Below are 25,047 nucleotides of genomic sequence, written 5' to 3'. Positions count from 1 at the left end.
CCCCGCGCGGCCCTGCCCTGCGTGGGGCGGCAGCTCCGTCCTCGTGACGACGAACACACCTGAGTCGTGGGAAACCACCTCACCTCCTCAGCCATTTGCAGAAGCGCTTTGTTATTGTTTTCCCATTTGGTACGCCATATTATTGTCTCTTTTTCCAGTTTTTTAATTTTCTTTGTCATCTGTCAATCAACACAGTTGCAAATGTAAATTCCAAGTTCCATCTCTCCACCTGTCCCACCAGAGAACCGCGAGGCTCCCCCACTCCCCCCTCACTGCACCCGCCTCGCGCAGGGACCGCGGCGCCTTTGTGTGGGCGGCCGTGCGGCCCCCGGGAGCGCCCACAGGGGCCGCGGTGTGAAGCGAAGGAGGGGCTGTCGCAGCGCGGGACACGGAACCTGCTCCCCGCTCCAGAGGCCGCGGCCCGCGGAGGAAGCGGTCCGATGGCGCACACTGGCCACTCGGACCTGGGCCGGGGCGCGCCTTTCATTCTGCCTGGGGTTGACCAGGAGAGACCCCTCCCCGGGTTGGACGCAAACATGTCCAAGTTGGGGTCTTCTATTCACTAATCTGTCTGGTTCTTGGAAGGACAGGGGTGTCCAAGCTCCCTGCGAAGATTCAGAACGGATGATCTACCACAACATCCAAGACCTCATCCGTTTCAAAACTACAGGCAGTGTCACTTGGGGAACATTCTAGCGACCAAGGGAAAAAAAGGGTCGTTTTATCCTTAGCTTTGGGCATCCTCCCAACTCTGCAAGACTGACTTCAGGTTTCGCTGAAGAGAAAATGAGCCCCCAAATAAGCGGAACATTCTTAAACCTGTAAGAACCCAGTTTTCAGAAATTCACAGTGAGACCGCCCTCTCTGCCTGGCCCCGAGCCCCCTTTTCAAGATTGCTCCGCGCACTGCTGACTGCGCCCCCACTCCGACCCCACGCGGGGCAGCAAGCCCGGTGCCATCAGGGGAAACGAGGATCCGACAGAGCCAGCGCCCTGCCACAAAACCGTAACACAAGGCAGGGTGGGACAAAGGCCACGGGAAGAGCGAAGATCTGGGTCGAGTATTGACCGACCGCGATCTCTAAGCTGCGAGTAGCAAGGACAGCGGCCCCCAGAGCCTGTCTTAATCTGTTCAGCCTTAACAGGGCGCTCGCTGTGTGCGGGGACCCTCGGCTGGAAGGACCGGCGGGCCGCGCTAAAGCACCACTGCCCGCACTCTCCGACGCCTGGGTCCAAAAATACCGGAAGGTGGTAATTTGAGCACTTAACACGGCTAAGTACTGTCTGAAATACTCCACTTTATGGAGGTAATTGCTTGTTATCTATACAGAAGACCCTGAAAGGTTCAACAGCTTGTCCCCAGCCACACATTATAGGACGCGGCTGGGACACGACCCAGAGCCCACTCTCCCAGCCACTAAGTAAGACCTAGTTATACTCACGACGAACATCTACTGGATGCTTCGGAAGTGCCAGGCAATGCTGTACTTCTACCCAACCCACCACCACTTCCCCATTTTAAGGGGAATATGCCACATAAAATAAGGATGGATGGATGGATATACTCTGGTTCTCAGCTTGGTTATCAAGGATATTGCCTTCCTTAACGTAGACAAGAAAATTTAAAAAGAAGCCAAATAAAGAATGCGTTTGGTTGAAGGACAAAGAATTTAGCGGAAGGGGCGCCTGTGTGGCTCAGTGGGTTAAGCCTCTGCCTTCGGCTCAGGTCATGATCTCAGGGTCTCAGGATCGAGCCCCCGCATCAGGCTCTCTGCTCAGCAGGGAGCCCACTTCCTCCTCTCTGCCTGCTTGTGCCTACTTGTGATCTGTCAAGTAAATAAATAAAATCTTAAAAAAAAAAAATTTAGTTGGAGAATAGTTAAAAAAAAAAAAACAAAAAACTAAAGGTAGAAACACTGGGGCACCTGGCTGGCTCAGTCGGTGGAGCGTGCAACTCTTGATCTCAGGTTTGTGAGTTTGAGCCCCATGTAAGGTGTGGAGATTACTTTAGGAAAAAAAAAAAAAAAAAAAAAAAGATGGAAACACTGACATTTATATTACATGTAAATAAAAATACATAAATATAAATATACATAAATGTGTATGTGTGTGTACATATGAAATCAACCAACCAGAAGGTGTAATTACTATTCCAGGCTTGGATATCTTCAAATAATCTCCAAAAACACAAAGCTTTGGGAAGGAGGGGCGGGGTGCAACTGAGTGAATAAAACAAAAGACACAACAAAAAAGAAACCACTTTATGTGTAACAACAAGTTGTATTTAATACAGGAATTCACTTTAATAAAGCTGGTATTTAAGGACAGAGACCACTAGCTACATGGGGCACACCAAGAGCAAAATGACCAAATGGGATGCCACTGGAAGGTCAGAGAAGAAATGAAGACTGTACCATAACAACAGCAACTCATCCAGGTCGTGTTCGTGCTTAAAACAGCTTCTTATATAAATTCCCTTTTAGGTAATATTCTACTAAAAATATGCAAGTACCTTTTCCATTTCCTGCCGGAAGGTTGTAAACAATTCATTGCTTTTTGCCATGGTAGTCTGGAATTCTTCAAACTTATCCATATAAAGAGAAAGCTACAGAAAAAAAGTAATGAAATATTCTGAGTTCCAGGTAAACAATTTAAAGCAATTCCTAAAGACTTTCTAAAAGGACATACTATGGTTACACATTAGTTATCTGATACAAGTGACAGAAAGAGGAACGCACACCCAGCCTCAGCTACCAGAGACAGCTGAAGTTCTATAACCCACTGAATCCCCTGAAACTGAGGAAATTTTGTTGACTTAAACATCTTTAGATGTAAAATGTTTTAAATGTACAAACAGGGGTGCCTGGGTGGCTCAGTCGGTTAAGCAGCTGCCTTCAGCTCTGGTCATGTTCCCAGGGTCCTGGGATCAAGCCCTGTGTCCAGCTCTCTGCTCAGCAGAGAGCTTGCTTCTCCCACTCTCTCTCTGCCTGCTGCTCTGCCTATTTGTGATCTCTGTCAAATAAATAAATACAATTTTTTTAAATAAAATGTACAAATATCTACTAGCTCCAATCCACCAATTACCTCTCCTTACATTTGAGAAATTGTCCATGGAAAAAAGAGCATTCTTTTAGAACACCACCTGCACAGTTCTTAGCTTGGTATCAAGGATAGCTCTCTCCTTAACACAGGCAGGAAACAAAACAGAAGTTGAAGCACTGGCTTGGGGGGAGCGCAGGTGGGAGAATTCAGTGTGATGGATTGTTTGGACATTCAATTTGGACTGATTTGGGTACTGGGGGCCATGGCTCTAAAGTACACTTCAAATACTGGAAATTGTGATAACCACAATATTATTCACTTCAAATACTGGAAACCACAATATTATACACTTCAAATACTGGAAATTGTAATAACCACAATATTATTCCCGGTGTGTTATAGAATATCAAAAGTTTTAAATGCATGTTCATAGCTGTTTTCCTCGAAGATGGAATATCCAGGTAGACTGTTCCATCTAAGAGCTCAAAACTGGCCCATACTGGGAAGTTAGTAAGTGGCAACTACCGTGACACTGAGACTTCCATGCCTGCATCACAGAACAACGGGTCAACCAACACCAATCCAACGCTCTCCTCAACAAATGCTGGACACTGACATGGTAAGAGCATAGAATGAGACCAACACTTGGCAAGGACAGCCACATTTAGACTAGGAAAAGTACGACATGACAGCAAAGGAACCAAACTAATGATCAAAAAACACAACCCAGGGTGACACATAGCACTGACAACAGAAGTTTCAATGGTAACAATCCAACAGAATCCGAGCTGCCTGGGCGCTTCATAGAAGGGTCCTCTGGTGCTTTGCCCTGGAGAATTAGCAATGACTCCCACATTTAAGTCCATCTTCCAAAGCCATCTACAAATAGACTATATGCCTTTTCCACATCAATACTCTTCTCCATTTATATGGACAACTCAAAGCTAATCAGGGGTTCAAATTTCCTGGAAGCAATCTAGCACAATCCTAGGTTACAGTGGCAAGTTAAAAAAACTGGAATTTTCAAAGTTAGGCTACAGGAAATGAGCATCACCTCATCATAAAACATGCCCAAAGACAAAACAGCATTCAAAAGAGGTGCTCTTAAAGATTCAGACCAGTCTCAGGGCACCTGGGTGGCTCAGTCGTTAAGTGTCTGCTTTGGCTCGGATCATGATCCCAGGATCCTGGGATCGAGACCCGCAGCAGGCTCACTGCTCAGCAGGAAGCCTACTTCTTGCGTTCCCTCTCTGGCTGTGTCTCTATTAAATAAATAAATTAAATCTTAAAAAAAAAAAATTCAGACCAGTCTCAATGTATCAAGTGCATTTTAGAACTAATTTAGAGACCTTACAACATTAAATATAAATGTGTTGTATAAGAAACTTTTTTTTTTTAAAGATTTTATTTATTTATTTGACAGAGAGAGATCACAGTAGGCAGAGAGGCAGGCAGAGAGAGGGGAAGGGAAGCAGGCCCCCCGCTGAGAAGAGAACCCGACGCAGGACTCGATCCCAGGACCCTGAGATCATGACCCGAGCCGAAGGCAGCGGCCCAACCCACTGAGCCACCCAGGCGCCCTGTCTAAGAAACTTTTAAAATAAACACTTTTCTCAACAGAATGTAATCTAGTTACTTGGAAAAGGGTAGACTATAGGTAAACACCTAATTTCACCTGTCCATAAAGACATCAGAAGTATTTTCTGTACCTTTCCTTTGAGTGAGGAGGCAGTATCTGCTACCCTTACTACACATTAGACAAACACAGTGAAAGACTACATTAGGACAAACAAGGGGTTTGGACTGAAAAACAGGGAAGCAACAAAGAAAAGCCTAGGCCCAGATGGTCTTATGGGTGAACTCCACCAAACATTTAAAGATGAATGAATGTCAATTCTTCCTAAAGTCTTCCGAAAAAAAAAAAAAAAAAAAAAAAAAAAGATACTGAAGAGAAGGGACACTCCCCAATTCATTTTATATAAGGTCAGCCTTTACCCTGATATTAAAGCCAGATAAGGATACTATTAAAAAACTGTAGGCCAACATCCCTGATAAATATAGCCGCAAAAATTCTCAATTAAATACTAGCAAACCAAATTCAATAGCACGTTAAAAAGATCACAGACCATGACCAAATGGAATTCATCCCTGTGATGATGCAAGGATGGTTCAACATACACAAATCAATAAATGTGACATTCCACATTGATAAAATAAAGGAGAAAAACCATGATCATCTCAACGGGTACAGAAAAAGCATCTGACAAAATACAACATCCATTCATGATATAAACACTCAACAAGTTGGGGACAGAAGGAATATACTTCAATGTAATAAAGGCCATACATGACAGACTCACAGCTAATACGGTACTCAACCATTAAAGGTTTAAAAGCTTTCCTTCTACTAGAATTCCTAGCCAGAGCAATTAGGCAAGAAAAAATAAAAGGCATCCAAATCAAAAAGGAAAAAGTAAAACTGTGTCTGTTTGCTGACAAAATGATCTTACATACAGGAAATCCTGAAGACTCCACCAAAAACCTGTTAAACTCAGTAAAGCTTCAGAATGTGAAACCAACATACAGAAATCTGTTGCATTTCTATACACTAACAACAAAATATCTGAAAAAGAAATTTTTAAAAAAAACCTAAATTTACAATTACATCAAAATCAATAAAATACTTAGAAATAAATTTAACCAAGGATATAAATGATCTACTCACTGAGAACTAAGACACTGATGAAAAACTTGAACACAAAGTGGAAAGATATCTGTGTTCAAGGATCACAAGTTAGTATTATTAAAATGTCCGCACTACCCAAAGCCATCTATATTTAATCCCTACCAAAACCTCAATGGTATTTTTACAGAGATAGAAAAAAACAAACCTAAAATTTGAATAGAACCACCAAAGAGCTGGAACAGCCAAAGTAATCTTGAGAAAGAACAAAACTGGATGGAGGCACCATGCTCCCTGACTTCCAACTATATTACAAAGCTAAAGCAATCAAAACAGTATGCTACCAGCATAAAATCAGAGACACAAAGGAAAAGAGTTCAGAGCCCAGAAATAAACCCATACATTATGGTCAACCAATATTTGACAAAGGAGCCAAGAATACTCAATGGGGAAAGGACAGTCTCTTCAATAAATGGTGTTGGGAAAACTGGACCCCTCTCTTACCACTATTCACAAAAATTAAAGACTTAAACATAAGACCTGAAACCATAAAAACTCCTGGAAGAAAACACAGGTAAAAAATTCCTTGAGGGGCACCTGGGTGGCTCAGTGAGTTAAGCCTCTCTGCCTTTGTCTCAGGTCATGATCTCAGGATCCTGGGATAGAGCCCCGCATCAGGTTCTCTGCTCAGCGGGGAGCCTGCTTCCCTCTCTCTCTCTCTCTGCCTGCTGCTCTGCCTACTTTTGATCTCTCTCTGTGTATCAAATTAAAAAAAAAAATTCCTTGAAAGCAGTCTTGGAAATTTTGGTCATGATACCAAAGGCACAAGCAACGCAAGCAAAAATCAACAAGAGGGACTACACTGAACTAAAAAGCTTCTGTACATCAAAAGAAACAACAAAATGAAAAGGCAACTATGGAATGGGTAAAAATACCTGGAAACCATATACCTGGTAAGGGGTTAATATACAACATATATAAGGAATTCACACAATTCAAGAGCAAAAGAACAAATATAATCCAATTTAAAAATGGACAGAAGACCTGAACTGGCATTTTTCCAAAGACCTACAAATGGCCAACAGGAACATGAAAAGGTGCTCAACACCACTACTACTCAGGGACACGCAAATTAAAACCACAATGAGATGTCATCTCACCTGTTAGGATGGCTATTATCAAAAAGACAAGAGGTGACAAATGTTGGCAAGGGTATAGAGAAAAGGGAAATACTGGGCACTGTTGGTGGGCAGGTAAATCAGCAGTTACTGTGAAAACCAATATGGAGGTTTCTCAAAATTAGTAACAGAACTAGCATGTGATCTAGGAATCCTACTTTTGGGTATATCCCTGAAGATGATGAGATCACTATCTAGAAGTGATACATATGCACTCCTATATTCACTGCAGCATTATTCAAAATAGCCAAGATATGGAAACAGCCTAAGTGCCTACTAACAGATGAATGGATAAAGAAAATGTGATATAAATACATAATGCAATATTACTCAGTCATTTAAAAAAAAAAAAAAAAAAGAGGGGCGCCTGGGTGGCTCAGTGGGTTAAGTCTCTGCCTTCGGCTCAGGTCATGATCTTAGGGTCCTGGGATTGAGCCCTGCATCAGGCTCTCCGCTCAGCGGGGAGCCTGCTTGCCCCCTCTCTCTCTGCCTACTTGTGATCTCTATGTCAAATAAATAAATAAAATCTTAAAGAAAAAAAAAAAGAAAGAAATCTTTCCATTTGTATTAATATGGATGGACCTTTAGGGCATTATGCTAGGTGAAATAGGCCAGAGGAAAGACACTGTATGATCTCACTTATATATGGAATCTGAAAAAGCCAAACTCCTAGAAATAGAAAGTGGAGTGGTGGTTGTCAGGGGTCAAAGGGTACAAATTTTCAGTTAGAAGATGAATGCGTTTGGAGGATCTAATGTACAGCATGGTGACTATACTTAACAATAGCGTGTCATATACTTTAAAGAGAAGAAAAAGTAGGGATGGCCCCCATCAAAATTACCATCTCCCATGGCTCTGAGAGTGGTTAATAGGCAATTTTTAAAATGGGTTATGTGTTCACAGCACAAAATTCTGAAGATTTTAGGTTCAACTATATGAAACTGCCATTTCTGTAGGTCAAAGAAGTATCAGCAATTTCATAGAATTCAACTTAATACAAAAGAGTGCCAATCTGCAGACTCCTCGGTTCTTCTTTTTTTGAAAATTAGCAGACCCACATGGAAGCAGACTGAGAAAGGGAGGAAACACCTGGGGTATTGGAAAGGGGACGCTGCAGACAGCATCACCAACTGTCCCAGTCTGCCTGAGACCTAAGTGCTTCCTGGGACTCTGAGTGCTAAGACCACGGAAGGCCTGGGCAAATCAGGAGGAGCTGGTCACCCTAAATGAAGAGGAAAATTCCAAGAGGGACATGTGATCTACTCTCAGTTCTGGCTGGGAAGAAGCACAAGCACCTTAGAGAAGATTCAAGGTATATATCAAATGAACCATAGATTTTTTTTTTTTTTTTAAACAAATGCTACTATCCCCTGCTGTCAAGTTACCTGCTGTTTTAGTTGTACTTCTTGCTGTTTCATTTGTTCATATTTGTGCCTCGATTCTGTTGCTTCTTTTAATAACTAGAAAACAGAAACATACTGGCAAAATACTAATAGTAATTACAAATATGATTCTAATGTCAAATGACCAGAGAAAGAGAGTTAGGCTTAATCCTTCCACTCATTATTTTAGCAAGAACTACAAGCCTATAGATAAAATATTCAGTTACATCAATTGTTCATTACCTCTCCAATCTGTTCTACTTGGTAACATTCAGGAATGTTGGAACACTCTTTTACTGCTTAGAAAGAGTACCCTGGAGGCCGAATAATAGGTTTGCAAAACTCAGGGTTAAACTGTTATGTTTCAGGTGAAAATAATGAGAAGTCTGGTATTAGCAGAAAACATGACTAGGAATCCTGAGAGTATCTCAACGACTCAGAAATCCACTTTACTCCTTGACAGTCAGGATGAGGCACGGTGAAGGAGTATGGAGCAAAGCAATGAAATCAGAGACCAGTTTCTGATCACTTCTTAAAAAGCAGGGGAGAAGTGGATGAGAGCTTTAATTTATATACTTAAGTTTTTAAGAAAAAGTTATACGGTGAAACTGCATTATAGTAAGTAACTGTTGAAATTCAGCCCCTGAAGTAAAAAGTCACATGTAGGCCAAATAAGCCCTAAAAAGTCATTAAACCAACTATAAAGTATATATGTGCAATGTACGTATGTGTGTGTGAATATATGAAATTTATACCCTCACTTTGGAAAGAACGGTTTCTTCAATTATACACAGGAAAGCATTATTAATTCTCACAGAAGATGGTGCGGTATGAAAAACAGGTCTCTCTTAAGCCTAGACCCACACTCGACATGGTAAGTTCACATCATGAGGGCCACTCACAGAGCCTTCATACCAGGCTTGCCTCAAGGCCTGTGCTTCCTGATTGAAAGCTGGATTAACAGTCCTCATTGCCATAATCATTTCTCATCTTTATTTGGGGGCGGGGGCACGCTAAGCACATAAATTTGAATTTGCATTTGTTAAATATACATACCCAATGAGAATTCCACTGCATTCACAATTACTGACAGGCAATATAGTCTGAACATACACTCTGGGAACGAAGCTGAGTGATTAGGTATAGAGAATTCTGTTAAAATTTTATCATAAAATTATACCAGAGTAAATAGACAAAATAGGTTTCCTAGTTTCAAGTCACTTGTTTGAGAGCCAAGTATCAGGGTATACAGGAGACCAGTGTTTGGTAAGCTCAATATTAAACTGAACCGCCACATTTAATGTGCTGAATACTGGTATAATTCTTAAACCTGGTGACCATTACCAAAGTGAAATAACTGTAAGCATGAAAAAGTCAAATGAGTGCAGATCTTTCCACTAATTTGGTCTAATCTCTCCCATGTGTCTTCTGTATAAAAAAAAAAGTTAAACAGAAATAAATAGCCAAATACTTTCTAACACACACATGGCTTTCTCAGTCTAGAACAAAAAACCAATTAGCATGACCCAGGTGCTCTATTAACGTAGAATAAGTATTTTGAATGGCTTTGGTTACAATTTTGACAATAAATTTCTTTTTTTAAGAAAGAGAACTTACAAACTCTCTCTCTCTTTGATGTTTTTCATCAGCTTCTTTTATTAGCTGTGTCGTCTGCTGAAGCTTGGCATCCACAAGCTGTTGTTGTAATTCCTTATGTTTGAACACTTTATCAATATGCTATGGGAGAAGTAAAATTTCTTACATCACTTAATGAAAAAGAAACAATGATGAGGAAACAACACAAGTTACAATACCTTGTTTATTCTTACCCTGCTTTTCCTGCTAATACCACCATAGCTGAGGACACTGGGTCCATGAGTTTATAGAAGAGTGAGCTTTACATCACCTTGCAAGCCCTCCTGGGTTTGCACTTGCAGGAAAGGAGCCTTCCAGCTGCTACCCTGGACCCCCTCCCTTTCGGAGGTGGACTGTCAAGGAGCCTCATTAACCACACACTTGTACTTCCTACTCCTGCCCTACAATGAAAATGAGGCTCAAAAACGTATCAAGAAAAAGATGGATAAGGAGATCAAACTGTTAAACCCACATATCAGACACATTACCTCCTGGGTATTTCTCTCCCCTCTACGTTTCCCAAATTGCTCAGCCGGAGGCAGCACGAGGTGACAACTGAAGCGGCCCCAGGTCAAGTCCTGGCTGGTGCGTGGCCTGGGGCAGATTTTCCCCCTGCTGACTCCCTCCTCCAAGCAGAGATAACCACATTTGCTGCAGGCTCTAAAAGCCAATGTGGTGGTTCTGCTGTGTAAGGTGCCTGGTGCCCAGCACATACTAGACATTGGATAAAATGTCATTACGATTTCCAAACAAAATTGGTAAGTAGTTATTTACATACAATACAGTCATCAGAACTCCCCTTCTCAGATGTGCAGAGTAACTCTTCCTGACCGGAGACCATCTGATAACACTCAAAATAAGACTCACATGTAATGTGCTTAAATGTACATAGTTTTCAAGTTTTCTACATCTATCATGTGTCAGACTGTCATATTAAAAACCAAAAGAACAATTTTAAGAAAACTGAGGCCTTTATAATCTAATATAAAATTTATTCTCTAGGGCAAAAAAGTTCCTTCAATAAACACTCAAAGGAAAAAAAAAGAGTGAAGAGGAAATCATTTTTTTTTTAAAGATTTTATTTATTTACTTGACAGAGAGAGATACCAAGAGAGGGAACAGAAGCAAGGGGAGTAGGAGAGGGAGAAGCAGGCTTCCTGCTGAGCAGGGAGCCCAATGCGGGACTCGATCCCAGGATCCTGGGATCCTGACCCGAACCCAGGGCAGACGGTTAACAACTGAGCCACCCAGGCGCCCCTGGAAATCTTCATGTTACAGACTTGAAACCAATCAGTGAAACAGATGGACTGTGTTTAGAGCTTGATTCAAATAGCTTAAAAAAAAAAATGGGGGGAAGACACAACTACAGAAAATTGAACAATGACTCAGTATTTAACATTAAGTAATTACTGTTAATTTTGTTATGTGTGAAAACGATAGCATGGTTGTGCTTAAAAAAAGAATCCTTATCTTTTTGAGGTACACCCTCAAATATATATGAACGGAATGGAATAGAACACCTTGAAGTTGTATCAAAATAGCCCAGAGTAAGCTGATGGGAATAAAGCTGAAACTATGATTTCATTTGCTAAAACAAGATGACATATTCTCTACTTTTAAGTTATAATTCTCCATTTAAAAAAGGGAGAAGGCAGAGAGAGTGATTAAGGGGCACTGGGTGACTCAGTCAGTTGAGTGTTCAACTCGTGATTTTGGCTCAGATCATGATCTCAGGGTCCTGAGATGGAACCCTGCTTTGGGCTCCTGGGCTCCGTGCTCAGAAGGGAGTCCGCTTGGGGTTCTCTCTCTCCCTCTGCCCCTCCCCCCACACCCGCACGTACTCTCTCTCAAATAATAAAGAAACAATCTTTTTAAAAGAAGTAATTTTTGAAGGGCTGAATGTAAGACTCTAAGTTAGTATGATCTAAAGTTTGCCTTCAAAACTGAATACATCAAAATGCTGACCTTTTAACTAGATGAAAACTTATCAAATAGATTTGGAGGAGAAAAAGATTTTCATGATGTCACTTGATCCAGTATATCTTAAAAGATTTTGCAGAGTTGGTGTGTACTTAAAATAATGAGGAATTGGCTAATAGCACTGGGAACGTTTGTTAATAAACTCAAATGAGAAACATTCAAAAAAAACAAAACAAAAAAAAAAAAAAAAAAAAAAAAAAAAAAACTGAATACATAACCCACAGAGGGGCCAATCTTTTTTCTTCCCTTTAACCGGCTATTTTAATCTACTTGTGTAGGGTTACAACACACATAAAAGCATGTTTCCCTAACTTCAAAGGCAGGGGATGCACTGTATAAAAAGCCTGATGCCAACAGAAAGGATGGATACCTACCATTTGCATCGACATGGATGGAACTGGAGGGGATTATGCTGAGTGAAATAAGTCAAGCAGAGAAAGACAGTTATCATACGGTCTCACTCACATGTGGAAGATAAGGAAGAGCGGAGAGGACCCCAGGGGAAGGGAGGGAAAACTGCATGGCAGAAATCTGAGAGGGAGACGAACCATGAAAGACTCTAGACTCAGGAAACAAACTGAGGGTTCCAGAAGGGACAGGGGTGGGAGGATGGGGTAACCAGGTGATGGGCGTTAAGGATGATTGCTCACATGTGGTGATGGGCACTGGATGTGATATGCAACTCATGAAATCACTGAACGCTACATCATAAACTAATTATATGCTCTATGCTGGCTAACTGAAAATAAGGAAAAAAAAACCTTTTAGCAGATAAACATGTGAAAGAAATAAATTAATGTCATTTTCTTTGAATAAATAAATAAATAAATAAATAAACCTAATGCCTCTAATCCTGCCCATTTGGCCTGTAAAAATGAGGAGGCTTTTAAAAAACAAACAAAAAAATAGACCATCACCTGTTTGCTTTTAATTAACACCTCTGAATTTCCTGACTAGCCTGAAAAAGTCTTAGTTGGAGCCCAGTGACCAAGACCAGCAGGCATGGATCCTTCCAATAAGCTTTTTACTTCAATGAGTATGAGAGTTTAGAAATAGGTTCTATTTTTCCTCTCAAATAGTATAGAACCGCCACTAAAAGAAAGAATCTAAAACGCAGGTATAATACAACGGTAATGTAGACTGTATAGGTTATCACAGATGTCTGAGTTAAAGCGTATCTGAAGGCCAAATATTTATTAGTCTAGATAAGGGGAAAAATCTGCACGCTAAATATGCAATCTTGTAGCATCAGGTGGAAGACAAGGAGTACTTAACGCTTCTCTAAGAAACCGCCTCACCTACCCACGGCCACAGACTCTTCTCAACTATCTACGTGACAACCCCCAAGACTCCTGTTCTCGTGGTGGCTGAAGTTTTCCTGAGAAAAACCCAACTTCCACTACACAACTATAAAAGTTCTAAAACATCCTGTGACGGTAGTTCTCCTCTGGCAGTGAATGGGGAGAAACCCCTATTGATCAGGAGAAGCTGTCTGAACCAGGAGAACGGCTTTACCTCCTCCCTCAGGGCGTACTGTTCAATGAGCTTCTTCAGCTTCTCTCCCAGCTCAATGTTTTCCTGGCGGAGCTTGGCGTTGTGTATGTCATGCTGCTCCAGCTGCGCCTGGATTTCATTTAAAGTGATCTGGAAGTGTGCGGTGGCTTCTTTACGTCTTTCTTCCTCCTCTCGTGCCTGCTGCATATTTTCTTCCTTATTATCCAAAAAAACTCCTGTTAATGGTACAGACTTACACAGAAGATACTCATAAAAGCTGCTGCTGGTGCTCCGGGGGTTTACTTATTGTGACCCTAAAGTGTTGCTTCTGAACTCTGATTCCCCTTCCCTTTATCTGGGACCAGAAGGTGATCATTTGATAAGCACACAGCTTTTCCTGAGTAGACAATCAGAGAGGCAAACTGCCCTGCTGTAAAACGAGTGCTATGTGCTATTCTAAAAGTACTCAGCCTCTGGGTACTGGCGGTAGGCAAGAGCGGTCTGGCCGTGCAGCCGGTAAACAGCTCCTAAGGAGCTCAGCGGCTGTTTTCCCTCCCCAGATCCAGTCCCTGCCTCAACTCTGTTTCTGTTCAGCTTCGCATTCATGTCAGCTTCTCCTACGTGGTAAGGAACTACCTCCCTGCTCAGCAGAAAACTGGCAACTCTGAGTTTCCTAAGCCAGGGCTCCAGGCAGGTAAGCTGTGGTCTAAAAATCAATCTCAATTAGATTTCCCACAGCCAGGTATGAGGTCCATTAAGAAGCATCAGGCCAAGCAAAATAGTAGAAAAGTGGTTGCTATCTGTCTCCATGTAGAGACAAAAGATTTACTTCAAATAGGTACACAGTGATTATAAAATAAGCCAAGCCAGTGTCAGTCCCTCCTGAAAAACAGAAAACTGAACCAACTAACCTTTAATGTCTTATTGTGACGCTGCAGTTCCCGGCAAAGAGACTCTAGTTTGCTTCTTGCCAAGATAGCCTTGCTGTGCTCACTCTGCAAGTGGACTTTCTCTTTCACAATTTGGGCTTGTTTCTTCTGCAGAATCTTCATTTGCTTCTGAACATTCCTGCTTTCCTCCAGCTAAAATTAATAAGCACTTTACAGTCAGGAAGTACAACGAAAACCTTTGAGTTACAGCTGGAGGAATTACACTAAGAACTATGGAACTACATTTTCAAAAACCAAGTATTACAGTATTTTTTAAAACTTATTTTGTAACCTATTACTCTGCCAACCTTCTCTCTTCTAGTCATGATAGGAAAGTAAACAAATAATCAAGGATAGTGGAAAAAACAATCTTAATCTATTAAAAAAAAAAAAAAAACCCAAAACAAAAAAACTCTACCCCCAAAGCAGGGCTCAAACTCACAACCCTGAGATCAAGAGTCACATGCTCTACCGACTGAGCCAGCCAAGCACCCCTTAATCTCTTATTAAAAATTGTTAAATGGTGTTTTTGGAAAAACTTTAGAAATAAACACCATGGAGTTTTACTTTTCTGAGAAACACACAGGCTGCTCTATTGAAATGGTCCTCCAAATTAGAATAAGCAGTACTGGGGCACCGGGGTGGCTCAGTCAGCGAAGCATCCAACTCCAGATTTTGGCTCAGGTCAGGATCTCTGGGTTGTGAAACTGAGCCCCGCACCGGGCTCCACGCTGGGTGTAGAACCTGCTGAAGGTTCTCTCTCTCTCTGTCTCCCTCTGCCCACATTCCCCTCCTCAGCTCAGGCACATGCACGTGCTCTCTAAGGAACAACAAAAAAAAAGAATAAGCAACATTCAAGTTCTTTGTGAGAAAGAGAGGAATTGCTGCAATTTTGGATTTGGAGCAAATAAGTATATTTCAAGGTTAAATCTACGCTAACAGATTAAGACAGCAGCAGCCTTACTGACGGTTCACAGAAAAGATGCTGAGTCAATTTCAAGAGCCAAGAGTGACACCTTGTGGCCTATCAAAACACACCAAGCATCCTGAAATGCCATATGCTCACAGCTATTAAAAACATCCTTACAGAAATTCTTGCAGAAAAAATAGTTTTATTTTTGTATAATACTTTTGCAAAGTAACGTTATTATGACCACAGGTGCAGCACAGCCGCAGGAGGCTCCCCGCCTGCACAGACGATCTGTAACTCTGCAGAGAGCTGTCAGCCCCGCCCTCTCGGGCTCAAGGTGATCACAATCCAGAATCCCAGGCTCACCGTTCCTCTGCTCTTCTCATTCATCTCATTTGTGTGTGGTCCTAAAAGAACTGTTCTGGTTTCAGTTATTTTAACTTTTTTGTGGCTAGTGCAATTAAAGAACTGAATTTCTTCTTGAATTTAAATTGAGCTTAAATAGCTGCATGTAGCTAACGGCTACCATTTTGGACAGCACAACTGTAGATCATATTGCTAGAATGCATCCAAATTGTTTGCACAGATCAAGAAACAGAAAACCCTTTCTGTAAATGGCCAAAAAATAAGTGTTTTAGGCTTTGTGGGCCACATACTCTGTTGCATTGTTGTCTTCTTTTTCTTAAACACTTTAAAAACGTAAAACCATTCTTAGCTTGTGGGCAGTACAGAAACAGGCCTTGCCAGATTTGGCCCCACTGGTTACAGGACATCTCACTTAAAAAATATGCCACACACAACATACTTTACTGACCCATTCTCAAGTCAATGGGCATTTGGGTTCTTCCCAGACTTGACTGCTTACAATGTTATGAACACTGTCCTATGTGCTCCCTGCTGTACACATGTAAGAAGTTCTCTGGGTGCAAGCCTAGGAGTGGGACTGCTAGGCAGTGACTCATGTTCTACTTCACATGACAATGCCACACTCTTTTCGAGAGTGGCTGGCAGATTTATTCTCCCATCAGCAACTTATAAGAGATCATGTAGATAGATGCATATCCTCTTCAAAACTAAGTACAATCAGAATTCTTAATGTATGCCGCTGCAGTGGATATAAAATCGCATCTCATTCTGGTCCAGATTTGCATTTCCCTGATCACTAATAAAGTCGAACATCTCTTTACATGTTTATGTACCTTTATGTTAAGGTATCTTTATATCTTCATGTTTTTCCACTTCTCTAAAATGCCTCTTACATGTCTCTTGCCCAGTTTCCCATTGGGTTATTTGTTCTTTTTGTATTCATTTGTAGGTGTTCCTTAGATATTCCTGAAACTAAATACTCTGTTGGTTGTATTTGCTGGCGTATGTTCTTCCCAGTTTTTTTAATGTGACGTCTCACTGTCTTTTGCTGAACAGAAAGTTAATTTCAACACAGCCAATTTTTGCAATCCTTTCTCTGATAGTGCTTTTTGTGTTGTAAGAAATCCTTCCCTTGGGGCACCTGGGTGGCTCAGCTGGTTAAGCATGAGACTCTCGATATCAGCTCAGGTCACGGTCTCAGGTTTGTGAGAGAGAGCCCCGCACTGGGCTCCACACTTGACAGTGAGTCTGTTTGTAGTTGGTTCTCGCTCTCTCCTCCCATGCCTCTCTCTCTGTCTCTTCCTAAAATAAATAAAATAGGGGCGCCTAGGTGGCTCAGTCATTAAGCATCTGCCTTCAGCTCAGCTCATGATTCCAGGGTCCAAGGATCAAGCCCCGCATCAGGCTCCCTGCTCAGCAGGAACCCTGCTTCTCCCTCACCCACTCCCCCTGCTTGTTTCCTCTCTCGCCATATGTCTCTGTCAAATAAATAAAATCTTTTAAAAATATATCTTTTTAAAAAATCTCTTAACCCAAGTTTAGAAAAATATTTATTAATATATCTAAATAAATCTAAATATCTATAATCTTTAAAGCTTAGTTTTTGACATTTAAACCCTTAATCCATTTGGAATTAATCATTGTGTGATTAATTTCTTTCTTCACATTGTGTGTAATATCTTTCCCATAAGGATATACACTTTAAGAAAGGATTTATTTATTTAAGTAATCTCTACACCCAACGTGGGGCTCCAACTCATGACCCCGAGACCAAGAGTTGCATGCTCCATCAATTTAAACAGCCAGGTGTCCCAGGATATACACTTTTCAAGTTCCATTAATTTCATGAAGATGGCAAGTCTCCCCCAAATGCACCAAAAGAATCCATGAAATGTTCTTCTAAATCCCCAAATGGGGGGCGCCTGGGTGGCTCAGTGGGTTAAAGCCTCTGCCTTTGGCTCAGGTCATGATCCCAGGGTCCTGGGATCGAGCCCCGCATCGGGCTCTCTGCTCAGCAGGGAGCCTGCTTCCCTTCCTCTCTCTGCCTGTCTCTCTGCCTACTTGTGATCTCTGTCTGTCAAATAAATAAATAAAATCTTTAAAAATAAAATAAAATAAATAAATCCCCAAATGGTGTTTTTTCCCCCAATTTTTCCCAGTAAGTTGAACCTAAGATGTAATAAAGAGCCAAGAATAGCCAAGATACTTCTAACAAAAAGATTAATAAGAAGAATATATACACCTACCCCAGCAGATATCAGGATTATTATTACACTATAATAATCTACACTTGGGATGCCTGGGTGGCTCAGTCAGTTAAGGGTCTGCCTTCAGCTCAGGTCATGATCCCAGGGTCCTAGGATTGAGTCCCGCATTGGGCTCCTTGCTCTGCGGGGAGCCGGCTTCTCCCTCTGCCTGCCATTCCTCCTGCTTGTGCTCTCTCTGACAAATAAATAGATAAAATCTTCAAAAAAAAAAAAAATAATAATCAACATCTACACAAACTGACTCAGGAATGGGAAAGAATAGCACTATAACACATACCTAAGAATCATGTTACAAACCTAATGATACCCACACTTAGCAAGTGAAATGTGAGCATTTCAAGAACCCACACTATTTGGTAAACATGGAGGCCACAAGGTCTCTCCAGTAGGCAATCCCAGTTACAGGGCAACATGCCATACCGTCTGCTCTACAGGACATTCTACTTATCCACGCCACAAGCACCAATGATGTCAGATGATGCTATCACAAAAAGGACAGAGGACAGTGATGGCAAAGGGAAGTTTTCTAAATAGCCTTAGGAAGAGGTTACTCCATAGATGGTCTCACTGCGACAAATCTGAAGCAAAGAGAGGTTACTACTAGGCAAGTCTAATGTGTCACACATCCTAAAATGAATGTAGCAATTATTACTGGGACTTAAAAATAACCATACCCACCTACACACGCAATAAAAGCCACAAACAAAAACAGCCTAGACCCCTGCTACTTAAAGTGTTATTTAAAGGCCACCAGCATTAACATCACCACCTGGGAGATTGTTTAAATACAGACTCTCAGGCCCCAACCCAGACCCACCAAATCAGAATATGCCTTTTAACAGAAGTCCCAATGGTGCGGGCGAATCTGAGGACTGCCCTAGGCAGCTATCTGCCCTTTCTTCTAATCTATCCATGGCTGTCTGCCTTCCACCATTCTTACAGGATTCTCATGCAGATGGAACCAATAGGAACGGTTTCCACAGACAGTGGAAGATTTCCTTTCCTGAAGCCAGCAACCTGACCACACTGTGTTTTCTTCCATCTTTGTATCCGTGACTGTTCTAGGCCATTTATACTGACGCACATGGCTTCCTGCTGCTCTGAACAGAAGGTGCTAAGCTGCCGAATGCCAGCTCCGGGGGCGCATACACACACCCCTTTGTAAAGCAAGGGAGATTAACTGTAATTCTTTGAATAATAAACAGAATTGATATTTAGAGCTGCCCAGTGACAAAAAGTAGTACTTGTGATATGGAATATCTGCTTCACCAACAGATGAAAATGCATAAAAATCATCAATAATTCATATAAGTTTTTCACAAAAGGCATTACTTTTAGCATTTATATTACACTTACTCATTCTAAGTTTCCCTCAACCCTTACACTTACAGAAAGGGTTCTAGGACGTCCCCATTCTTCAACCTAAACAGGATGGCAGGGTTTCCATGTTGAGACTTTTCATAATTTTTAAAAGAGAATTAATGTTTCTTGAAATAACACAGGCCCAAAACAAATGAGGTCAGTTTCTCTAGAAGGAGAAAGAAATGCCTGGCACATAGTAGATGTGAAATAAATATTTCCTGAGACACAGTATTGTTTTAGTAGACTATTTCATCTAACTCACAGTTTCAATCACAATGGGTAGAACGTTTATCTCTAGAATTCCCCTGGGAAAAGTTAAATACAGGAACCATTACACCCAGACTAGCATCTTTTAGCATCACACCGTAGTACTTCTAAGTCAGCCTTTTCACTTCTAAAATGGAGTTTTAGAAAATCTATGCCCTATCTTAGCATTATAATGTCCTATAGGTAGCCCCTTATAAAAGGAAGTCACACAAGCAGCAAAAAGCCCCAAGAAATAAAATTCTCTTCAATTTTGGAACACAATATAATTTTTACATCTAAAGCTATATCAAAGTATTTTAAAAAGCTTATCAAGTACATACAACATTTTGCTGCACTTCATATGAACTTTACCCCCTTGATTTAATACTCACAAGATCAGCATATTTCTTACAGAGAGCTGCCAGCTTCTCTTCTGGAGTTGAAAGGGTGTTTAGGGCTTGCATCAATAATAAAACTTCTTTGCCTGATGATTAACAAGATGAGAGGAATAAGATCAAGTCTAACCTGTAAATTCTACATAACACTTTCTATGTTCTGACATCCAGAGTAAAATAATTTGTGCCTGTATCTAGACATAAGAGATTTACCAGCTAAATTAAGAAAGCTATTTTTAAATTCTGGATTAGCAGGCACCCCTTGCTTCCCACCGCTACCCCTCACTAATACTGCTAGCTATTTGTAACTCTTGCTAAAGGCTTAAAAATTCCCTTGCTTAACCACTGATGTCCAAGCTAAGACAAAGGGCAAGTTACAAAGGGCAGAATATTTTTAAAAGCTTCCTACCCAAGTACAAATATAGAAGCAGGTTCAAAGAGAATTTCAGTTGGTACTAAGACGCACAAAAATCACTTGTGGCATGTATTTTTTCTATAAGCAATTTAAATAACTTCTGATCATTTAGTAAGCACCTTCTGTGTGTTAACCAAGTTTAGTGTAAATAAAAGGGTGTCAACATAAGTTCTTTCCCCCACAGGAGGAGCTAGCAACGGTATTTTAAAAAATCTTTGGCAGCGAGAAGCAGGTGGGTGAGATAGAGGACAAATGGTCTTTCAAAATAAGTGATAATATTTTACTTCTAAAGTAACCATTTTATTTTTTAAATATTTACTCTTATATGTAGGATATTTCATTTAAAAATATATATTAAAAGGACTTTGATATGTGGTATACAGACTGCTATGAAGAAAAAATGCACGCAGACTTCAAAACCGAACACCTTTCTATCCACACAAAATTTCAGAAACAAAACCTCTCAAAGCCCAAGGCCAGTACAAATTTTAAGAGATGACTAAACATGATTATTAAATATGATTAGAAGTAACCATAATGTAACCTGCAATTTTTAATCAAGATTTTAAACCATATTCCATCTGGGTTTTTTTTTTTTTTGGAGACACAATTCATATACTATAAAATTCACCCTTTTAATTAGAAGCGTACGATGGAGTACATTCACAAAGTCGTGCAACAATCACCACTGTCTAATTCCAGAACATTTCATCACCCCAAAAATAAACCCCATATCCTTCAGCAGTCCCTCCCTCCTGCTCCCCCAGGGTTGCGGCCCTGGCAACCACTATGCCACTTTCTGTCTCCATGGACCTGCCAATTCTGAATATTTCATATTAAATAGAATCTTAATATGTGGACTTTTGTGTCTGGTTCCTTTCATTCAGCATGTTTTCAAGGTTCACCCACGTACAATGTTCTCACTACTTCATTCCTTTTTATAGCAGATATGATACCACATTTTGTTTATCCATTCATCAGCTGATGGATAACTGTGCTGTTCCAACTTTTTGGCTATTATGAAAAGGCTGCCATGAATACTCATGTACACATTTTTGCATGGTCATATGCTTTCAACCCTCCTGGTTATATACCTAGAGATAGAGCTGCTGAGTCACATGGTAACATTATGTGAAACTTTTGTTTTTAAGTATTAAGTCATCTCTACACCTAATGAGGGGCTCAAACACAACCCTGAGATCAAGAGTTGCATGTTCCTCCAACTGAGCCAGCCAGGTGCCCCATTCCCTGTAACTTCTTAAGACTCCATATCTGCTTTTACACATATAATTGGGGCTGCTGATTTTGAAGACATTTGTTTGAAAGGAATTAAAATTATTTTTTTAAAGATTTTATTTATTTATTTGTCAGAGAGAGAGAGAGAGTGAGAGAGAGAGCACAAGCAGGGGTAGTGGCAGGCAGAGAGAGAAGCAGGCTCCCCACTGAGCAGGGAGCACGATGTAGGACTCGACCCCAGGACCCCAGGATCATGACCTGAGCTAAAGCCAGATCCTTAACCGACTAAGCCACCCAGGTGTCCCTGGAATTAAAATTATTTCTTGTATTTCTATAAGAATTTTAAGGTTTTCCAAGTTAGTGAAAAAATATATTTAATATATTTAATATTTCCAAGTTAGTGAAAAATATATTTAATAAAATATATTTAATAATATTAATAATATTAAATAAATAATAATATTTAATAAGGATAATTTTGTACAGAAAACCATACAAATCAAACACTGTTAATCTTAGGTATACTAAGTACATAAAATATTTAGGGGCACAGCACCTGGGTGACTCAGTCAGTTAACCATGTGCCTTTGCTCAGGTCATGATCCCAGGGTCTTGGGATCGAGTCCTGCATCGGGCTCCTTGTTCAGGAGCTTCTCCCTCTCCCCTGGCTTGTGCTCATTCTCTCTGTCAAATAATTAAATTTAAAAAAAATTTAGAGTCAATGAGTAAGGCTAAAATAAAAGGGGATTTCAGATTTCATAACAAAATTTAACATATTACCTTTTTAGTCCTAAATCTCAAACACAGAAGGAAAAAGAAAACGTACCCTTGAAAGTCAGTCTTAACCCACTTCTGAACGATAGATAACATTATGCTGTCTCTAAAGCATTGTGACTAGATTTTAAATAAAACAAGCCAATAAATGCACAGTCTTCACAGTAAATTTCAGTCAGACTACATTAAAGATGCAAACAAGGCAAGTCAAATACTACTTTGTCAAGTTGGCCCCAAATTCTGTGAAGAAAGCTTATTCCTGATTACTTAGAGAAAACAACTTCCTCCTTTGCTATCTTTGTCTCCTGCAAAAAATGCAGTAAATATACACACTGACTCCACTGAGGACAAGAGATGTATTAGCTAAACATCCGCCTCAACGCTGGCCACGTTCACAATCACCTGCGCTGTGGAGAACAGAAGTAAAAAGAGCAGCACACGGAAATGTCCAACCACTGAGCACAGACTATTACCTAAAGTCTTCTCTTTGCTCCCGCTGCAGTCTGAATCCTGCTGACCATCAGGAGGATCTATTCGAGCTTCTCGCCCAGGAATTTCCTCTCTGGACTCTTGCATGCAGTATGCTGGGCTCATCAAACTCCTGTTCTTTGTAATAAAATCACTGCCTTCATCCTCTTCCAATGAATGCTTGTTACTTGTGCCACCACAATTTGAGTCTTGATGTTGAAGAATATCATTTGATTGAGAGTTGTGTAACATATCTGCCTTCACCCCTAACCCACACATTCCAGCTTCTTCCATTGTGCCAATCACAAACTAGAGAGAGGAAAAGAAAAAATATGGAAAGAGGGGTTAAAGCAAATGTAATCAATGTTTACATCCAATAATACACCACAGATTGACAGTTTTTTTCTTTTAGTGATTTGTAAAATTGATGTAAATATGGTAATTTCTAAGTTTCAGAGTGGCGACATAACTGTAAAGTATAAGAAAATTAAAACAAATCACACAACTAAGTGGTCCCAAAGGAAGTGAGAAATGCCATTTATTTTATTTTATCTTTTATTTATTTATTTGACAGACAGAGATCACAAGTAGGCAGAGAGGTAGGCAGAGAGAGAGAGGGAGGAGGAAGCAGGCTCCCTGCTGAGCAGAGAGCCTGATGCAGGGCTCAATCCCAGGACCCTGGGATCATGACCTGAGCCTAAGGCAGAGGCTTTAACCCACTGAGCCCCCCAGGAGCCCTTTCCATTTATTTTTCTTTCAAGATTTTATTTATTTATTTATTTATTTGAGAGAGAGAGAGAGCGAGCGAGCGAGAGAGCACGAGCATGAGAGACAGAAGAGAGAGAGAGAGCATGAGAGTAGAGAGGTCAGAGGGAGAAGCAGACTCCCTGCCAAGCAGGGAGCTGATTCGGGACTCGATCCCAGGACTCCAGGATCATGACCTGAATGGATGGCAGTTGCTAAACCAGCTGAGCCATCTAGGCGCCCCAGAAATGCCATTTAGTTGTAAATCTAAACTTATTTCCCTAAGGGCACCTGGGTGGCTCAGTCACTTAAGTATCTGCCTTTGGCTTGGGTCCTGATCCCAGGGTCCTAGCAATGAGCCCTACATCTGGCTCCTTGCAGACTGCTTCCTCCTTTCCCTCTGCCCCTCCCCACCAGTCATGCTCCCTCTCTCCCTGTTTCAAAAAAAAAAAAAAAAGGGTGGGCACCTAAGTGGCTAAGTTGGTTAACTAACTGTCTTTGGCTCAGGTCATGGTCCCAGGTCCTGGGATCCAGCCCTGCTTCGGGTTCCCTGCTCAGCAGGGAGCTTGCTTCTCCCTCTCCCTCTGCCTCTCCCCCAGCTTGTGCTCACTCTCTCTCAAATAAGCAAAACAAAATCTTTAAAAAAAAAAAAAATACTGGGGCACCTGGGTAGCTCAGTGGGTTAAGCCTCTGCCTTCGGCTCAGGTCATGGTCTCAGGGTCCTGGGATTGAGCCCTACAGTGGGCTCTGCTCAGCAGGGAGCCTGCTTCCCTTCCTCCCTCTCTTCCTCCTTGTGATCTCTCTCCCTGTGTCAAATAAATAAATAAAATATTTTTTAAAAAGTACTCACACTTCCTTTCAAAAATAAACTTTTTTCCCTAAAAAAAATTCACCATTAGAATAGTCAGTATCTTAGAAATGAAATTATCCTGTTAGGAAACATTAATTATTCTGTTCTTATCCCTGATAAGACGGTAGAGCAGAGGTGGCTCACTAGCTGTCCAGCAAAAACCCTCACTCCTCCAATACCCTCCAGCTGGCGCTGCTAGACAAATGCTCAGCCCAGGACTCCATTTCCCAGGCTCCTTGTATCTAAGCGGAACTCCCATGCAGAGTTCCCACCAATGGAATATAAGATGAAATAATGACTGTCCCTTCTTCAACAAGACTTTCATTCTTAGAAGCATACATTCTTTCCCCACCATTTCTTCCCCACTCTGGCTGAATGCAGAGATCTCCCAGACTCTGAGAGACGGCACAGCTACAGGATAAAAGAATTAACAGTCTAGGCCCCTAAATCCCATGTACATACAAAGGAAGGCTGCCCTTCCTATAAAGAACTCCACACTGGACTATTAGATGAGCACAAAAATAAAGTTCTCTCACATTAAGCCACAGAAACTTGGGAGAATAATGGTTTAAGCAACTATCCCTGCCCGAACAAATGTGGATAGTGGCCATAGCCATGAGAGTAAAGGCATTATTCTAGTATTTTATTCTCAAATCAGTAAAATTGACCTTACTCTCTCTTCTATCATAATG

General features: G+C 41.0%; 1 protein-coding gene across 1 annotated transcript in view; it reads right to left on the bottom strand.

The window, feature by feature from the left end:
- Positions 1 to 25,047, bottom strand: part of TXLNG (taxilin gamma) — a 58,170-nt gene that overhangs the window by 3,720 nt on the left and 29,403 nt on the right. The window contains exons 2-9 of the mRNA XM_032329571.1: positions 22,767 to 23,070; positions 19,866 to 19,957; positions 14,305 to 14,475; positions 13,415 to 13,609; positions 9,902 to 10,021; positions 8,288 to 8,362; positions 2,512 to 2,604; positions 84 to 179 (exon numbers count right to left, since the gene is read on the bottom strand). Coding sequence (XP_032185462.1) covers positions 84 to 179; positions 2,512 to 2,604; positions 8,288 to 8,362; positions 9,902 to 10,021; positions 13,415 to 13,609; positions 14,305 to 14,475; positions 19,866 to 19,957; positions 22,767 to 23,070 — 1,146 coding nt within the window. The remainder of the gene's footprint in view (positions 1 to 83; positions 180 to 2,511; positions 2,605 to 8,287; positions 8,363 to 9,901; positions 10,022 to 13,414; positions 13,610 to 14,304; positions 14,476 to 19,865; positions 19,958 to 22,766; positions 23,071 to 25,047) is intronic.

This window comes from Mustela erminea, chromosome X (genome assembly GCF_009829155.1).
Source record: "Mustela erminea isolate mMusErm1 chromosome X, mMusErm1.Pri, whole genome shotgun sequence".
Taxonomy (NCBI): Eukaryota; Metazoa; Chordata; class Mammalia; order Carnivora; family Mustelidae; genus Mustela; species Mustela erminea.
The sequence above is the reverse complement of the archived record's forward strand: the minus strand, read 5'-3'. Positions and strand labels throughout refer to the sequence as shown.